The sequence below is a fragment of the Lynx canadensis genome, chromosome A1, assembly GCF_007474595.2.
Source record: "Lynx canadensis isolate LIC74 chromosome A1, mLynCan4.pri.v2, whole genome shotgun sequence".
Lineage (NCBI taxonomy): Eukaryota > Metazoa > Chordata > Mammalia > Carnivora > Felidae > Lynx > Lynx canadensis.
The window spans coordinates 130,220,374-130,240,351 of NC_044303.2; the positions used below are offsets into that span (position 1 = coordinate 130,220,374).

Genomic DNA, 19,978 nt, shown 5'->3' on the forward strand with positions numbered 1-19,978 from the left:
TGACTATTGCCCTTCTTGCTCCCTAAAAAATATAACAAAAATAAACAAAAAATCTCACTCTACTTTGAATTTCATGCTACCTATCTTTGTTATAGAGGGAACCCATTTCACTCACACTTCAAAATTTTCACCTGTAACAATCAGTGTTGATGATTGGTAACTTACATAATTATATTATAAATGAAATAAGATTATTTCTCACTTAATAAATGTACAGTATGTATGCAACAAGCCTTTTTTGTCTAATTTATTGATAAACTTGGAAGGTGGATTCACCTTTGGAGAGTGAGTATAGTTTTTATTAACTTCCCTTTTCTCGCTTAAAAGCCAATACTTTTAAAAATAATTAACATACATTATTTAGGTATGTAATATAATGATCTAGTAGTTCTGCACATGACTCCGTTCTCAGCATGAAAAGTGTACTCTTAATCCCCTTCACTCTATATCACACACCTTCCCACCTACCACCTCTGGTAACCACCAGTTCTCTGTATTTAAGACTGTTTTTTTGGCTTGTCTCTTTTTTTCTTTGTAAACTATTTTGTTGCATAAATTCCACACGAGTGCAATCATATGGTATTTGTCTTTCTCTCACTGACTTATGTCATATAGCATAATACCCTCTAGATCCATCTGTGTTGTTGCAAATGGCAAGAGTTCATTCTTTTTTATGGCTGAGTAATATTCTGTTGTATATCTGTACCACATCCTTTTTATCTTTTCATCTGTGGATGGCCACTTGAGTTGCTTCCGTATCTTGGCTACTGGAGATAATGCTAGAATAAACATAGAATAAAGCGTATGTCTTTTTGAATTAGTGTTTTCATTTTCTTTGGGTAAATAGCTAGTAATGGGTTACTGAATCATAAGGTACTTCTAGTTATAATTGTTTGAGGTCGCTCCATACTGTTTTCCACACGGCTGCACCTGTTTGCAATCCCACCAACAGTGCAACAGGGTTCCTTTTTCCCCACATCCTCAGTTATTTTAGCCATTTTTTGGGTGTGACATGATGCCTCATTTTGGTTTTAATTTTTATTTCCCTGATGATGAGTGATACTGAACATCTTTTCATGTGTCTGTTGGCAATGTATATATCTTCTTTGGAAAAATACCTATTTGTCATCCCATTTTAATCAGATTATTTGTTTTTTGGGGGTGGTGGTATTGCATTGTCTAAGTTCTTTATATGTCTTGGATATTAATCCCGTTTCAGATACATTATTTGCAATTATCTTCTTACGCTTGGTAGATTGTCTTTTTGTTGTTGATGGTTTCCTTTGCTGTGCAAAACCTTTTTATTTTGGTGTAGTTCCAGTGCTTGCATTTTGCTTTTGTTTCCCTCACCAAAGGAGACTCAAGTGTTTCTACAGCAGACGTCTAAGACATTACTGCGTATGTTTCTTCCAGGAATTTTATCGTTTTGGATCTCACATTTAGGTCTTTAATCCATTTTGAGTTTGTTTCTGTATATGGTATAAGAAAATGATCCAGTTTCATTCTTTTGCATGTAGCTGTTGAGTTTTCCCAGTACCATTTGTTGAAGAGACAGTCTTTTTCCCATTGCATACTCTTGCCTCCTTTGTTGAAGATTAATTGACCATATAATTATGGGTTTATTTCTGTGCTCTCTGTTCTGTTCCACTGATTTATGTGTCTGTTGTTGTGCCAGTGCCATACTGTCTTAATTACTACAAAAAAGCAAACACTTATGAAATGCCTTTTGCTGCCTCTGTTGGTTGTAAGGGTTTTTTATAATGCAAATGTGATACATTAACAGAATGATACCTGTTATTAGAATGTGATTAATTATTCTATGTGGTATGTATAGCTATGTCTATATATTATACACCTTATATCACTTTTTTTATCAAATCGATTTTTAATGGATTGTAAAAGTGCATCTAGTGTTGGAATATTGAATATGTCATGTGTTTGTGTATTCTGAGATTTAGTGTGTGTTCTTTAATTCATTGTTTTCTTTACCTGTATTTGCATGAAGCAGTTACTTGCATTATTAAGTATTACCAGTATGTCTTTCTGATTTTTAGGTTGTGGAAAACGCCCTTAAAGTGAACCCAGTATTAGGTCCACAGATGTTTCAACCAATTCTACCCTGTGTTTTCAGAGGTATTATAGAAGGAGAGGTAAGATTTTCCTTAAGCTTCTAAGAGTAGTAGTATTGGACTCTAGGATTCTACTTTTTTTCTTTAAGTTTTATGTATGTATGTATGTATGCATTTATGTGTGTGTGTGTGTGAGAGAGAGAGAGAGAGAGAGAGAGCGCGCGCGCGCGCATGAGTGGGGGAGGGGCAGAGACAGAGGGAGAGAAAGAGACTCTCCAGCAGGCTCCACACTGCCAGCACAGAGCCTGACGTGGGGCTCAAGCCCACGGAGCTGCAAGATCATGATCTGAGCCAAAACCAAGAGTCGGATGCTTAACTGCCTGAGCCATCTACTTTTATTTTCCTTCTTTGTTGGAAAAATACTTTTTCTTTATTATTACAGATACACAGAGACCTTTTCTTATAATTGGAGTGTTTTGAAGTATATCAACTAATTTTCAGGGTAGTTATCCAACTTTGCATTTTCCTTCTCCACAAAGTATAGCTTTTTTTTTTTAAACGTATGTCTCTTATTCATATGCATGTGTATTCATCCACAAAGATTTGAAATAGAGGAATGGAAAAGAACAGTGCTAGTTGTAGCACTTATTAAATATATGCAAATAATGCTTCTTTTTTTGAAGTCACTCTTTTAAGTTGATCCATGTAACTATGTACTTTTGGAGTATTCACAGTAGTAGGAATAAATAAGCCATCGGTAAATATTCTTTCTGTGTATCTGTTTATAGTCCATATAACATATATGTAACACATTTATTTGACCTTGTATGACATATATTTAGTAAGTTACTTCAAACTCAGATAATACTGGCACTTTATCCTAAAGAAGGGATTTTGATGTAGAATGTTATCGTATATCCCTGTTGACTGTTACTGTGTCCGTAATTGTTCTTATTTATACTCCTACCTAATTTTGAGTCCTACCTATACTCCTGACATAATTTTACGTGTGCTGTCATTTATTTTTACAGAGGTATCCTGTCGTGATGTCAACATATCTTGGTGTTATGGGTCGAGTCCTGCTACAAAATACTAGTTTTTTTTCTTCGCTTCTTAATGAGATGGCACATAAATTTAATCAAGAGGTAAGAATCAGTTTAGTTAAATTAAAGAAATTCAGTCTTTATTCAAATAAGGATTGGAAATAATTTGGTGAAATAATTCTATAAAAGTCTTGTAGTATTTAAAATTTTATATTTAAAATTTTTAATAACTTACATTATACCTGTAATTTTGAAGAAAGAAAAGGGAATCTGTGAATGGCAACTGAAATTTACCCTTGTTCTCTTCATAATAGGCACTTGTATTCTGCTTAGCCATAGGATGGAATTTTGGTTTGTTTATGGTTGCAGTTTTTATTTATTCATACTTGAAGCAGAAATACTTGACATAAAATTATTTGCTGTCTTGCAATGTCATGCAGTGAGTTTCCTTCGTAATTATTGTGGGAAATAAGGTTATCAGCAAAAGCTTACTAAAAAAATACTGTAACTGAAACCAGCCACCAGGGCAAGTATGGAATAAGGTTCTTAAGTGAGTTGGTTACGTGAGACTATATACATTATGTTAAAATATGGTTTTTGTGTTTTAGGTCCTTAATCTTTTCACATTTGTAAGATCCAGAAGGTGGAAAAGTACTTGAACGATGTATTTAGAATGGAGGCAATTTGTAAAATCTCTGTGAAATAAAACAAAGAATAACAGATGTGTTATTTCCACTTAAAGGAAATCTAGATCAAGGAAGTGCAAATTTGAGAATGTATATGGCTTTTCTAGAACTTCATTTAGATATTATCACTAGATAATATCTAAATATCGTTAGAACTCCTAGCCTTTGTTTAGATGAATAGATATGTAAGATTTTTCATTACCTTCATTAAATTTAGCTGTGATGGGATAATATTAAAACAGTTAAAGGAGTTTATTTAGTTCAGTTTAGCAAAATTTGTTGAGTGATTTTTAAAATAACAGTATATTTAACAACAATATAAGTGTCATGTATTATATTAAATCCTTACAACAACCTGTTGAAATAATAGTATTTTTATTTCCATCTCTCATATAAGAAATCCAAGGCTTCCATAAATTTACAAGCTTGCCTAATTTTACACAGCTAGTAAGTGATGGAGTTTCTGTGTATATTCCAGCTAACCTATCTTTGGAGCCTCATCTCTCAGTGAACACTCTACACTGCCTCCTATCCATCCTGGATCAGACACTTGTACACTACACACTGGAGACATTTGTTTTGACAAGCTTAGAGTAATCTTAAGGGAGAGAATACTTAAATGGGTAATTTCACAGTAATCGTATGAGCACTATGTTAGAGATGTGTTCATTGTGCTGTGAGAAGAGAGCTGTCTACTATGTTACATTTTTTTCCTTTTTTGTGTGTGATAAAACACATATAAAATTTACCTTCAGTGATTTTTAAGTGTATCGTTCAGTGGTATTAAATATATTCATAATGTTGTACAGTCATCAGCACCATCCATCTTTATAACTCTTCCAGTCTTATAAAACTTGAACCTCTACACCCGTTAAACCATAACTCTCCTAGCTGCTGGCAACCACCATTACACTTTCTATGCCTGTGATTTTGACTACTCTTAAGTACCTCATGTAAATGGAATCATAAAGTATTTGCCTTTTTGTGACTAACTTACATCACTGACATAATTTCCTTGTTGTAACATAGGTCAGATTTTACTTTCTTTTTAAGGCTGAAAGATATTCCAATGTATGTATATGCCACATTTTGCTTATCTGTTCATACTTGGGTTACTTCCACAATTTAGCTACTGTGAATAAAGCTACTATGAACATGGCTTTACACTTACCTCTCGAAGTCACTGTTTTCACTTCTTTTGGATTGGTATCCTGAAGTGGAATCCCCGGGTCATATGGTAATTCTGTTTTTAATTTTGTGAGGAACCACCATACTCTTTTCCCCAGCAGCTGTGCCATTTCAAATTCCTGCCCACCGTGCACAAGGGTTCCAGTGTTTGCCAACACTTGTTGTTTCTGTTTTGTTGTTGTTGTTGTTTTGAGAGTGTTCACCTTAATGTGTGTGAGGTGGTATCTCCGTGTGTTTGTGAATGAATAGTGATGTAGACTGATGAATAGTGATGTAGACTATCTCTTCATATGCTCATTGCCCATTTGTGTTTTTCTTCTTTGAAGAAATGTCAAGTCAAGTTCTTTGCCCTTCATTCAATCAGATTGTGTTTTGTTGTTGAGTTTGAGGAATTATTTATATGTTCTAGATATTAATTCCTAGATATTATGTGTTCTAGATAATTCCAGATAAATGATTTGCAAATATTTTATCCTGTTCTGTGGGTTGCCTTGTTACTTTGCTGATACTTTTGTTACACAAAATTTTTTAGTTTTCAAGAAGTCCAGTTTGCCTTTCTTTTCCTTTTATTGCCTATGCCTTTGTGCCATATTCGAGAAATCATTGTCAAATCCAACGTGGGGAAGCTTTTTTACTGTGTTTTTGTTTTGTTTTGTTTTGTTTTTAACGTGGTGCATTAAAAAGTCATACAGAAAATTTTCTGTAATTTCCTATCTATGTTTCCATGTTATCTTAAATAATCATCATTTAAAAAAAATAGATGAGAAGAAAAGGCCACCTCCACGGTGTTAAATTTCATATTAAAGAGAAATCACAAACAGTGGCTATTGCTGGGACTGTTGGAGCCCGTTGACAGTGTGAAAGATTGAGGAAAGAGCTGTTATTATTGGTTCAGACTTCTTTCATTCCTGGTATTTAGAGCGTAAGCCTTTTATGGAACACTTCTTACTTTTCTCTTTTCATTTTTCATGACGAAGAGGACATTTGTTTTTCCTCAAAGAATTCAACAAAAACATGTCAAGCCATCATGTTTGAGCGTAGAGACGAAGGGAATGGAAGTGAATAAAATAGTATTCCAGTTCAGATGGCTGCTTTTGACTCTAAGCACAGTTTTGAAGAACATCAAAAATACATGCAGGAATTAATTAGGGCTAGGCAAATGAATTCCAGTAAATCCAGATAGCTTTGAAGCAAGCAAGGGTTTTGGAGATAGGTTATCTCTTCTCAACACTTGAGAACAGTATGAGATAGTAGAGTAGGCCAAGTTAAACTAAGAATGATTTCGTATCTTTGGGAAAGGAGCTGGGTTTATTGCAGAAGCCACCATTAGAGTACTTTTTCTTGTAAGCATTTGTTGTGCGAAGTCTCTCAGGGTTACTTGTTTATATTGAATGAATGATGAAAACTTTTTAGACTAATCACCTAATTTAGAGCTTAGAACTTTGGGGATATTGCGTGGTCTAGGGAAATTTACTAGAAAGTCACAGTATTTGTAGGTGGGTTTTTTTTTTTTTTTTTCTTTTCCCCTCCTGAGGCATAGCCTCTCTTTTAGTATGAACAACTGTTGAGGAAGTCAGGGTGGGGGAAGGGCTTTGCAGGTGAGAATGTTTCACCATTCAGCATCTAGATTTTCATTTAAATTCTCTGACTTTAATTTATACCTCACCTTGCCTTCCTCTGTTCTTGGTTTCTTGAGTTGGAGCTTCTCTGATTTTAATTGTTCAGATTTTGTGTCTCTGAATTATTTCAGGAGTGGGAAAGGGGATCTACAAGGTTCTGATTGTTTCTTATACAGATTCTCAGCCAGTTTTCCTGTTTTGAGCTCTGTGCGTCACCTCTGCCTTCTTTGAGGCATGATGATTGCAGGATTCTGAGGACCACATCTGCTTACATTATTGTTATTTCCTTGGCGGGCAGCTTGGTTTCAGGCTTTGCTGTTCTGCCCAGTCACTTAAGATTGTTTCATGCACCGGCCATCCTCAAAACACTGTTGCTGTCTTTACCCAGTGTAGTTTCTCCTCTTGGACTCTATGGGATTAATCCTTTGCTTTTTATATTTCTTTACTTTCATTGTGGGATTTAGGGGAGGAGGGAGTCCAACAAATGCCTACGTTCAGTACTAATTGATAATACTGCATTATGAAAACAAAATGTCCATATGCTTCCAGGATAGGTTTGCCTACAAAAGCTTACCATAATCTAGTTCTTGACTCCTTTAGCCTCATCCCTTAGCCTCATTTTGGAACTTCATGATCAGCTATTCACTGCGCAGATCACTTTTCACTTTCTTGAGAGCACTTACCTTCCTCTTGCTCCAGAGTACTTGCCTACAGGCTCTTCATTCCCTCTCCCTCAAACACCCCGTCCCAGTCTCTCACCTTCCTTAAGCTTGATTCTTCATCTTGTTTCCTTCTGCCTTAAAACTAAAATCTTCTAGGGGTTCCTGGGTGGTTCATTTGGTTCAGCATTCACCTCTTGGTTTGAGCTTAGATTCTGATCTCACAGTTCATGGGTTTGAGCTCCACGCTGAGGTCTGTGTTAACATTGTGGAACCTGCTTGGGATTTTCTCTCTCTCTCTCTCTCTCTCTCTCTCTCTCTCTCTCTCTGCCCTTTCCCAGCTCACACTCTCTCTCTATCTCAAAATAAATAAACTTAAAAAAAAAAAAAAACAAACAACTAAGCTCCTGTAGGTAACTTTGCCTTAGTCTCCTAAGCTTTAGTTGGGTCTTTCTTAGGTATTCCTATAGTTTTGGGAACTATGCATTTATCATCAGGGCCAGGTTTGGGTGAGGCAAGTGAGGTGCTGAGAGTGAGCACCTCCTTAAATTTTGACCTCACACACTTTTTTTGCTTCATCCTTGTTTTGGCTCTATTCATGTGTTCACAGGGTCAGCAGACTGTGTATGGCCTATGGCCCAGATTCAGTCTGCTGCTTGTTATTGTAAAGTCTATGAGTTAAGGATGGTTTTTATAGGGATGTCTATGAACTGGGTGGCTTAGTTGGTTAAGCATCCAACTCTTGGATTCGATTCAGGTCATGATCTCACAGTTCGTGGGATTGAGCCACATGTCAGGCTCTGTGCTGACAGCTCAAAGCCTGCTTGGGATTCTTTCTGCCTTTCTGTCTTTCTCCTGCTTACACTGTCTCTCTTTCTCTCTGAAAATAAACAAATAAACAAAGAAAAAGAATGGGCTTTATATTTCTTAATGGTTGAAAAAAGAATAGTAGTGTTTACTGACACATGAAAGTTTTCCAAAATTTTGTACAGGAATACATCCATGTGCATTTCTTTACATATTGTTTATGACTAATGTTGAGAGTTGAATATTTATGACTGAGACAATAAGGCCCACAAAGCCTTAAATATTTACTAACTGTCCCTTTACAGAAAAAGCTTGCTGAGCCCCTGTGTTTGAATTGTTTATTTAAGTCCCCACACATTCACTGTTTTGTGCTGTTATTATTTTTGTAATCAAGGAAATAAATGTATAGACTATGGAGACATCTGTCTTTGCTGATTGCATCCTTATTCCAACCAGATACTTTATTGTAGTTTTAGTTGTATACATTACATTCAATGTTAACTTGATATTTGCTTTTACAATGGTTATGGTTTATTTTTTAAGTCTTGCTTACTAGGTATTAATTGTAGGAAGTCTAGAGAGCCTCTCTACCATTTGTTTCCAAATTAAATGTGACTTGAAGACAAGTGATATATATTAGAAGTTACCAAATAGTCATGGTTCATGGTGCCCTTAGCGTGTCTATAATATTTTCACGTGCTCATAAGCCAGAAGAAATAAAAATATCTCATGGTTTCTTTTATTAACTGGTTGGCTCCATGCGGCTTAATATGTACTTTAGTCCTAATAATTTAGTAGTTAACTGAAAAACAATATATAAGTCTAAAGAAAGGATAATATATTTATTTCATTCTTAAATTGCCACAATTACTTACTAATGGAATATGTATGCTTATTGGGCACCACTCAGATTCTCAAACTTTGGAGTCAGATTGGACACCTGCAACTTCGTTTTGTTTTACCTGGATTTCTGAGTAGTACTTCCCAAAGATAGAAAGTCATCATAAAGAAGAATTCTTGTGGTATCTGACAGATATTTCTCTGTGTCTCTGAATAATTATAAGCCTTTTGTGACTTCATTGCATCCTAGGATGCAGCACACAGTTAGCAGAACTCATATAAGTAATTGTCTTGAACATGTGTTTCCTTGACTGTTTATTACTTGTACAAAGTTGAAGTATTTCTAGGAAAACATGTAGAGGCATATAAGAAGAACAGTGTGGGAACTTAAGGTTGACTTTATATTCCCCAAATCCATGAAGTAGAGATGTTGATAGTAATTGCATTTTTTCAGAAGTACTATAAGTGGACAGGTGTTTATAAGCAAACCCTGAGATTGACTTTCAGTCACTATGATCAGTACAGTTGGTTGTGTTTTCCTTGATAGGTTCTAACACTTTGAGTCAACGTTCTCCAGAAAAAAGAGAATCTTTTGTGTGGAGAGAGATGTGTGTGCATGTATACACATCACACACACAAGGATGAGAGAGAATATGAGAGAATGGAGGGGGAGGAGGCAGGGAGGGAGTGATTCTAAGGAATTGGCTCACTTGATTGTAGGCGCTGGCGAGTCCTAATTTTTTAGGAAAGGTTGAAAATTGAAATAGGATTTCTGGGTTATAGTCTTGAGGCAGGATTTCTTCTTTTCTGGGAAACCTTAAGTTTTGCTCTTAAGGGGAAATTCCCCTGATTGAATGAGGCCCAATCCACATTATCTAGGGTAATCTCTCTTTTCTTTAAAGTCAACTCTTGGTACATGTTAATCATATCTGTAAACTGCTTTGACAGTAACATCTAGACTAGTATTTGACCAGACAATTGGACACCTTAGCCTGGCGGAGTTGAAAGGTACAGTTAACCAGCACACTTAGCAATTCTGTATTATGTTGATTATTTTTAATGTAGCATATAAATGTCCTGGAAACTGATTTTTCTTTGAAATACTGCAGGTTGAGGTTACAACCTATCCTTTCCTCTAAAAGTAGCAACAAATCAGTCCAGCAAATTACGCTTTAAATATTTAAACATCTAATCACCCAAGTGAGTAACTATAACCTAAGTACAAGTTGACAATTTTGAAAAATGAGTGTACTTTTTTAGTGCGTCAGGAGTGTATTGGATTGGTGATTTATTAAATGAAATTACTAAAATCTAAATCTATTTAGATCTCGGAATAAGTTGGCTCTCAAGATTAATGAGAGTCATTTTCCGGTTTGCTCAAATTATTCCTTTCCAGCTCCAGGCTTGCCCCAAATTCTTGTATTTCAGTTCTGTCATTTGCTGGAATTGAACTTTAACCACACCTTGTGAGGTCTTAGCCTTTAACAGTAGTGCTCCGCAAGTAAATAGCATTTCATCTATTTTAAGATGCCTCCTGCTCTTTTTTTCAGATGGATCAGCTTTTGGGAAATATGATTGAAATGTGGGTTGATCGAATGGACAACATTACGCAGCCTGAAAGAAGAAAACTTTCAGCTTTGGCTTTGCTTTCTCTTCTGCCATCTGATAATAGGTGAGGAAATGCTTTTTAATACTTTTGTTTCTTTAAAGCATCAAAATATTAGCACTATCTTTGGCCGTTGGTATTGCTGAATGTTGCTGGGCAGTGTTGTATTATATATATATGTGTGCTAATTTTGTTAGTAGACCGTGATGGGATAAGTGTTGGTCTAGATCTAAAAAAGATGTGAATGGGAGCGGTGGGCACTTCACTTCAACTTGGTCATGTTCATTTCATAATTTATGTCACTTTTGTCTGAATTTTCATTTTTTTATAATCAGATTTTATTACTTATTTTAGGTCCTCTTTTTTGTATAAGGTCAACGTGTAAAATTATGTCAGTAGCACTTTATAAAGTATCCTCCTGGTAATTCAAAAGAATGTTACATAATTTGTTGTTACTTATTGTGTATTATCTCTAAAGAAGCTTGCAATTTCTTTTTTCTCTTTGCATAGCTAAAGTCATTTTGTTATAGTTTACACACTTTGTTAAAACTTTCATTTCCATAAAGCAAATTTAAAATCCTTTGATTTGGACGTTAAACAACACTATCAGTTTTTTTTGTTTTTACCCCTTGTCACTGTGGAGTTTGGCATTACCTCTTTCTTTCGTTCTTTCGTTCTCTCTCTCTCTCTCTCTCTCACTCTCTTTACTTATTTATTTGAAAATTTTTTTATTTAGAGAGAGAGGGAGGGAGAGCACAGCAGGGGAGGGACAGAGAAAGAGGGAGAGAGGGAGAGAGAGAATCCCAAGCAGGCTCCACACTGTCAGCGCAGCGCCCAATGCGGGGCTCAAAGTCACAAACTGGGAGATTATGACCTGGGCCGAAATCAAGAGTTGGACCCTTAACTGACTGAAATGCCCAGGCACCCCTGTTTTTTTTATACTTTTAATTTTAAAGGTGTAAAGCAGGCCTTAAAATTGATTTTGTGTGAGAATAATAAACTACATCATTATGTCTTAGGGAACTTTAAGAACACTTGTATCCTAATGATAAGTCAGGGTAAACTAAATCCTATAAATAACTGAAATAAATCCATTTAGCAGGTGTTGTTTATTTCTGATATGGTAGTTTGAAATAAGCCCACAGGTAGTTGTTTTGTCCTAACACCATAGCAATAGATAATTATTGAACACATACTGTAATGCTGTATGTCTTTATATACTGCCACATGTTTAACATTTACATCTCATTCAATTTTTAATACAGTCCTGAGGTATAGGCATGAATATTTTCTTTTTATAGAGTAAAGAAATAACTTGAAGATGTAAACTAACTTTCCTTGTGTGTGGCATGTGGCATAACATAAGGCATATTTTGAGCTGGCCCCACTGGATGCCAGGACTTGTTCCTTTAAATACAGGGTGGTGCTCTTTCTTAGGTGGACGTGCACAAGACCAACATATTTCCTCACTCTGAAATTGAGTGGGATCTTACTGATTTCTGAAGACCAAATTCCAGCTACCTGTGTTTCTACTTCTGTTTTCCTTTCTTACTGGAGAAACAGTGACTTGAGAGTATTTAGGCATTTAACATGGAAGTGTTAAAGAACCTCGTCTTGGACAGTAGCCAACACTGTAAACATTTGTTGAATAAATTAATGAATGGAAAAAATATTAAGGTTAATAAAGCATGTTAGAGTTGTCTCTAACCAAGTACTGAAATTCTTGAGGGTAAATTAGAGATAACACACGTTAAATGCAGAAAGATACCAGTGAACCTCTAACCTCCAGTTTAGAATCACTGCTTTCAAGAATGACCATTTGGGAAACTGTTAAACTCTCCTTTACCCTAATCTAGTTCTGGTTGAGAAATTTGGTAAAAACTATAGACTTCGGAACTACATTGAAATCTCATTGCTAGTAGTGACTTGCTGATGACCATGACCATCTTACTTGACTTACCTGTGCCTACATTTCCTTGTTTTTAAAATGCAGATACGTTCCTAGTGAGAGTATTGTAAAGATTAAATGAGTTTATATATGTAAGGTCAGACTATTTGGATAGATGAGGTTAGCTGTTCTTATTTCTTTCCTTTCTTTCTCTCTTCTTTTCTCACTTATTCATCCATTTACTGCAGGAAAGAGTTCAAGAAGCCTAAGTCTCTTTGTGTACGTGCACTCATTTTTAATTAAATACGTTTTCAGGTCTATTGAGTGTCTGTATTCCTGTTCATTAATTCATTTTTAAAATGTGTATCAGTGACATATGTTCTAAGGAATGTTACTTTCTGCTTCATGATGTTTTATAGTACTCTGCCTTATCCCCAGCTTAAGGATATCTGCTGTGTACATTCTTGTTCTATTGTCTTGATCACCTTCTTAACATAGTGCAATCTTTTTTTTTTTTTTTTAAACTTATGCAGTGCAGTTGTCTTGAGTCATTTTTGTTTCCCTCTTCCGTTCTTTAGCTGGAATAATTCCAGGTTTGAATATCCTGCCTTTCTTAGGGTCATATTTATATGTAGAGGAAGCAGTATTTTCTTCATTTCATTTTTATATGACCATAACATTATTTACATATATCTCCTTTAATATTTTCCAAAAAAATTTTCTTCCAAAGTCATAGATTAAACAAAACTACTACTTGGAGATGAGAATAATCAAACTTCACTTTGATTGTCTTCTCTAAAATAGCAATTCATCTGCCACCTTCAAAGACACATTTTTTATAATGCGATTCTAAGCATTTCAGATGTAAGTGTTCTTTGAGAGCAAGTATTGCCAGAATTTTGACTTTTATTTTTAGATTTAAGGAAGTCACCAATGGGGAATATTTAACATAAGCTAGTTGAATAATTAAAGAGATTGGCAAAGCTGCATGGTTTTTAGGTATGATAGCTTGCTTTCCGGGAGAAATTGCCTTTATAATATACTCCTCTGAGTATCAGATTTACTAAATCTGCTTGGATTTGATACTTGGTACCTCTCCATAATTCTCGTTTATCTCAAAAATAGTATATATAATATCTACACTTGAACATTAATTATTATTTAAGAAAACTTTAATACGGTTTCTAAGGTAAGTCATTTTACGACTTTTAAAATGTTAGACTAGTTGAATCAAGGTAACAGTTTCCAAAGAGTACTATTTTGGTATAGTTTAAACATATTTAAATTAAAGGCAATTTACAGTTTTTAAGTTGTAGACATGTTGCTTCACCTGAGTTATACTTGGCTTAAACTGACCATTTCTAAATGAGTATTTAACTTTATAGAATTTTATTTTCATCCCTTAAAATAGGATGTGTTTTTCTTTTTTACTTCCAGGTCATATATTTTTTTAATATTTTATAGTATTTTCTTTTATTTGCAAATTGTTGGCCTAAGATCTCAGTAGCTTTTCTATAGTGAAAATCAGTTCTCAATTTTTTGTCTTTCCCAAGAAAAATGTCTTAGAAACGTGTGTGTGTGTGTGTGGGGGGAGGGGTGTAACAACTTTATTGACATGTAATCCATAGACCATACAATTCACCCACATAAAGGGTACAACTCGGTCGTTTTTAGAATTTTTCACGGAGTCTTGCAACCATCACCATAGTTGGTTTTAGAACATTTTCATCACTCTCATAAGGAAGCCTGTATTCTTTTGCAGTCTTGATTCTGTCATCCCCCCAGCTCAAGGCCTTAGAGCAAGGGCGGTGAGGGTATTAGGGACAGAGCTGTGTGGAGAGTAGAACATACATCCTCGAAAGACAGGCCTGCAAGATACCGTTCACTTTTCTTCTCTGCAATGTATCATGCAGTTAATAGTTTCCATCTAACAGTATTGCTAAACAATACTGTTAAAGATAAGCTACTAATTGTCATGTGGGGATTTTTTAAAAATCCATTTCACTCCTGCCCAACTTGTCACATGCTGAAAATGCTAGGATTCAGGTCTTGAAATTGCGATCTAGTGTTTGCTTGCCTGTTTGTTGCCAGCATTCATGCTTTGCTTATTCAGTCATTTATTGGTTCAGGATACATTACTAAATATGAGTGCATCGTTAGTAGGTCCTGAGTGCTTTAAGTAAAGTGCAGGTTTTATTTTTATTTAGATATGGCGAGGCCATCAGATCAGGGGAAATGGCCATTGAAAGATGGTTTGTCTTTAGCAGTTCCCAAGGGGAGGATGCACTCCACACCACAGAGAACCACAGGGAAGCACCAGGTTGGTCTGGAGGCACAGGGAGTCGGGGGACAATGTGGGCACGAACCTTTCTTGTGGTTTCCATGGGAAGGAATGGGAAAGCGAGGGCGAGGAGGTTTAGGATGGGAAGTTTAGGCTGGGCTAGTTTAAATAATTTCAGTAGGCTCTAGGGTGCAGGCACTTTTGCCACTTGTGTGTTACCTGGCCCTTTGGTGATTAGAGCAGGGGGATAGTGGCTCTAAGTGTAAGAGCCTGATGAAAGAAGTAGTGGAGTATGGGCTCTGGATCAGATGGTTTGCATATGGAATGTATGTCGGAAGGCAGTCATTTACTATCTCTAGGAATTGGCTAGCCCTGGGAGGGGCATTCTTTCCAGGGTCATCAAGATCGCATCCGTCAAACCATCAGCATACAGAAAATAACCCATGATTAATACACTGAGTATTAATCAACTTTTGTTCTTAACACCACGCTTAACACCTTAGGGGGTACACAGTAAGTTTATTGAATGAATGAAGAATGAATGTAATACTTAGACTACAGTCATGGGCCATTTTTTCTCCCAACTAAATACATTTTTCTGAACTTCCAAAGAATGTTTGTGCCTGAAAAATTGAGTCAATTTGATTTCTCAGTTTGTCAGTCCTGGTAGGAAGTGTAGCATACTTTTTGGTCACTGTATAAAGTACTATTTGAGGTAGATAGATCATTCTTCACTTTTGCCGTATTAGCACACCTAATTTAGCAAACTTAAAAAGGAAAGTTTGTAGATTTGTAGATTTGTTGTGTTGTTGCAAATTAGGGGTTCTTTGAATGCAACTACTTAGGAATATTTTAATGTGTTAAATTAATTGTATATATAAATTTTGTTATCTGCCTGTCAATACCCTTTCCAAGAGTATAAAATGAATCTAGATGTATTTACTTTGAAAAGGATGTATATTTAACATTTAAATTAGTCATTTGAGCATTAAATATGTTTTTATAAATTCAGAAAAGAGGTAGTGTGAGATTGTGGGATTTGGAATTAAGGTTTCATTTTAACACTTGGGAAAAGTGAGTCTCTCTGAAAACCAGTTTATATAATGAATAAGATAATTTGTACTGTTCTGTAGTGCTACAATTAAAATATGCATATGATATACAAAGAGTATAATTAAATTCTAAGCCATTTAACAAACATTAAATAAATGCTGAAAATCTTTGTGCATCGTTAATTGTTTTCATTGTAACGCTAGTTAATTTTGAAATGAAAAGCTATTCGTGGACATGTTTGTTTATACTAATTATCTGTGTCAATTTCAAAAAGATGAGAGTCTTCAAGATTGATTGTTTCTAAAGTTGATTAATCAAAATCTCAGTTGCTAGTGGATTGCTCATTCTATTGGGCTGGATTAGAGTGATGGGTAATTTTACTTATTTATTTATGTATTTATTTTGAGTGATAGGTAATTAAAACACCAGATTCCTATACATTGTATAGGTCTGATTTTATAAATGGGTTCCTGATAGTAGGTTGAGCTATTATGGGAAGTCAAGTTACCAATTAAAGTTACATTGTCTCTGTTGCGACAGAAAAGCTGCGTAAGTTTCTGTATCAAACTCTACAGTCCAGATAAGAGAGGCCAATTTGAGAAGACTGATGGGAAACATACTTTTCCTCTACTTCTTGTGTGAAATTGATAAGATGATCAAGTCGTGGTATTTCAGGTGTGCATATTCTACTAAGTTTAGAGTGGGAGTGGCTGAAAGCACCCTTAGTGATAACTCTACCCCTTAGAGTTGATCATTCTCCCTCCCTTTCCATGAAATTTAACTGAACATCTCTGCAATGCTAGATGGTGAGGTTACCGTGAGGAGGAAAACAGATGCAGTCCTTACCCTTGTGGAACTTAAAGTGTAGGGCTTTCATTTTGTGTGTGTGTGCGAGTGATGGTTGCTCTTATTACTAATTTTTTCGTCAAGATTTGCTTGAACTGATTTCTAATGTAGTGTGTATTATCTCAATATATAGAGGTTTGTGCAAAGGGCAGTAAGGTGTCACTGGGAAAGTTGTTTAGAAATTTTATATTGTCAGAGTCGAACATAAAATGAGCAATCGTTATAGGATGTATTGAATGGTGACTCTTTACTTCTCTCTCATTGTTAGATAAGGAAAATAAAACATGTGTAAGAGTACTTGGGAATTTCAGGACCTTGCCTGGTGAGGTTCTACTCCCTGTCTTCCCTTTGACTATATGGTTTACAAATGGGATATATACCCTTGGCTTTTCAAAAAATAATCTTTGGCTTATGAATGTTTTCCTTTGTATGCAATCCAGTATAGTTTGTAGTAATGACTGGTTTTGATCATTTCATTTCATCTGGGAAAACCCCTCTGTGATGCAGCTTTTAATGATTTTGTCATTCGACTAGGCTGTGCATATGTATTTTTTGGGGTCTTGCTGTGAATTTATAGGCTGGTCTTCTTTGCAGACATAAATTGAATAAGATATCTACTTTTGAGCTGATTAATATTCATAAACTGAATTTTGTTAGCTGTAATCTAGCAGAAGTTGGAGGATGTAGACAAGGTGGTTTAGGAAGATGAACGATGGATGCCATAATCACAGGTTCACTGCCTTTATCTGTATACAAAGCAGTTTTGAGGTAAATGACTTATTCCTGGGCTTGCTGATTTTGTTGTTATTGTTGAAGGGTTATAATCCTTTTAAAAACTTCTTTTTTAAAGCTGAACGTGAATTTGTTTTTCTGTCAGTGCTTCGAAATCCCTTTGTCCCTCCCTTCTTACCCCCAAAATGTCAACCCTTTGTAAAGTATTTTGAAGTGTTTTTGTCCCCTTACCTTAGAATTTTTTTTTTTTTTAAATTTTTTTTTTTTCCAACGTTTATTTATTTTTGGGACAGAGAGAGACAGAGCATGAACGGGGGAGGGGCAGAGAGAGAGGGAGACACAGAATCGGAAACAGGCTCCAGGCTCTGAGCCATCAGCCCAGAGCCCGACGCGGGGCTCAAACTCACGGACCACGAGATCGTGACCTGGCTGAAGTCGGACGCTTAACCGACTGCGCCACCCAGGCGCCCCACCTTACCTTAGAATTTGAATGGAAATAGTCCATTTTGGTTTTTGTTTCCAGTAAAAATCCACTTTACTCTTAAAACGTAGCAGAACTAAAATGCCCCCACCTTCCTTTCCTGATATAAAGCCTGCAGTACTGATAAAACAAACATTCAGCAGTATTTTTAAAATTCTCATTATGTGCTGGAGCACCCTGCTGTGCAGTGGTGATAGGTGCCACTGCACCTTGAGGGTGCTGGTGGGCATACTGGTCAGTGTACCCTTGCACCTTAGAACGACTCTTTGTGTCTTCTGTCTCCTGTCCTAACTACTAGGGAAAGCTCTTGAATGCTTGTGAATATGGGACTACACTCTTCATATCTTCTGTATCTAGGACCAGTGCCCTGTCTACAAATTAAAGGTTTCTGACAAACCGGTTTCATAAGGTGACCCTCATCTCACACTCAATCCTCTTAACTGATCAGCAACCATTGTATAGCAGTTAACTTATTTTAAACATCTCGCGCAAGAGACCAAACTATAGTCAAATAAGAGGACTCTAAAGGTGCAGGATCTCAAACTGTTTTAGAATGAGATTAAGAGAAGTTTGTGAATGAGAATGAGCTATTGGGTGCACGCCCTCAAAGTGGCTGAAGCCGTAAAGGAAAATAATTGTCCCAGAGCAGCTAGCTCCAGCAAGGGGACAAAAGGAGTACAGTCACGAGTCCTGTGTACTTCCTGGTGTTTCTTGTGCAGCCAGTATACCTCTGTCGCTTGGGGAGCATCGTACTTTGGCGGATTCTTTCCTTGAACTGCTTTCACTCCATACAGCAGTTTCAGAGAGAAAAAGACATGGTGTGATGGAGAGGAAAGCTAAATTTGGGTTAGGTGTTTGCTCCACCTACTGTTGATGTGACGTCGGACCCGTTTTTGCTTTCTGGTTCTTAATTTTTTTCATGTCTCCTGTGAGGCAGTAGTACTAACCAGCAGCTCTGGGTTATTTGGAGGCTAAATTGGACATTGTATATACCATTCCCATTAAAATGTTGAAGGCATAGGAGTGTTAAATGGTAAGTGGTGAAATATTAGTCTTTCAATCATTGCTCTAATCTTATCTATTAATACTGCTAATACTAATTTTATTACTATCAGTCACTTTGACCAAGTGTGTGAAGGTAGCAATTTAGGCTTTCCTGAAGCTGTCCATCATTTACTGTGAGGCTTTCTCCCATTCATATTGTTTCCATGTGATGCCTGCCGACACTCTTCATTTTTCTTGTTCATTCGTCATTGCTGTTGCCTCCATTTCACCTTTCAGAAATTGGCAGGCTTTCAGCCCAGGAAGAAGCTTTCATTGGCCCATCTTTATGCAGTGGTTGTATAGAGTTGATCCTCAGTTTGTATCTGCCAGACATTTACAATAATCGTTGAATGTGCAGCCAGACAGCAGCATGTGCTACTTCAGTTAGCACTCACTGGTGATGGAGCCCTTAAACCCCCATATTTATTACAAGTCATGGAAAAAGGTTTAGAGTAGAGGCTATAGGTTGAAGGGAAACTAGAGAAAGAGGGTAGAATTATAGGTGGTGAAAGGGCTCCAGTTTGGTTGCTTTACCTGAAATCTTTGCCATCCTTTGACATGTTTTATTTGTCTTCCATTTTTTTTATTTGTGAAACTCCTTCCACTTTCTCTGCCTACAGGTGATTTCTGCCTTCTTGAAATGTTTTTACTGAATCATACATTCATTGTTGTGTAGCGCTTGCTCTGCTTCTATGCTTGCGTTTTACATATCTCACCTCCTGGGCTTTTTGGAGATTAGGCCCATGTGTTGAGTGAGAACATACAGTGAAAGACTTAAGGTCCAGGCCCTGGGACCACACTGGGTGGATGTGAATCCTGGCTTTTGGGTTCGCTGTGTGACCTTGAACAAGGTATTTAACACATTTCTATCCTAATCTATAAAATAGAGCTAAACTGTTGGATTGTTTTGTGTGTTAAGTGACCTAATACATGTAAAATACTTAGACCAATGCCTAGGAAGTGGTATATACTCAGTAAATCAATTCTGCCTATGGTGATGATAATGGTGTACACGTTTTTGTTGTTATTGTTTTTTTTTTTCCTCTGCTTAACACCAGACATAGGGTACTTGCTTACAGAATAGCCTACATGGTATTATTATAATGAGTATGTCAACTGAACGTTCATTGTCTTAT

General features: G+C 36.2%; 1 protein-coding gene across 2 annotated transcripts in view; it reads left to right on the top strand.

The window, feature by feature from the left end:
- The window catches only part of IPO11 (importin 11), a 194,925-nt gene that overhangs the window by 116,348 nt on the left and 58,599 nt on the right, over positions 1–19,978 (top strand). For both annotated transcript variants that reach the window (XM_030321825.1, XM_030321834.2), the window contains exons 25-27: positions 2,055–2,150; positions 3,101–3,214; positions 10,462–10,583. In XM_030321825.1, the coding sequence (XP_030177685.1) occupies positions 2,055–2,150; positions 3,101–3,214; positions 10,462–10,583 (332 nt within the window). The remainder of the gene's footprint in view (positions 1–2,054; positions 2,151–3,100; positions 3,215–10,461; positions 10,584–19,978) is intronic.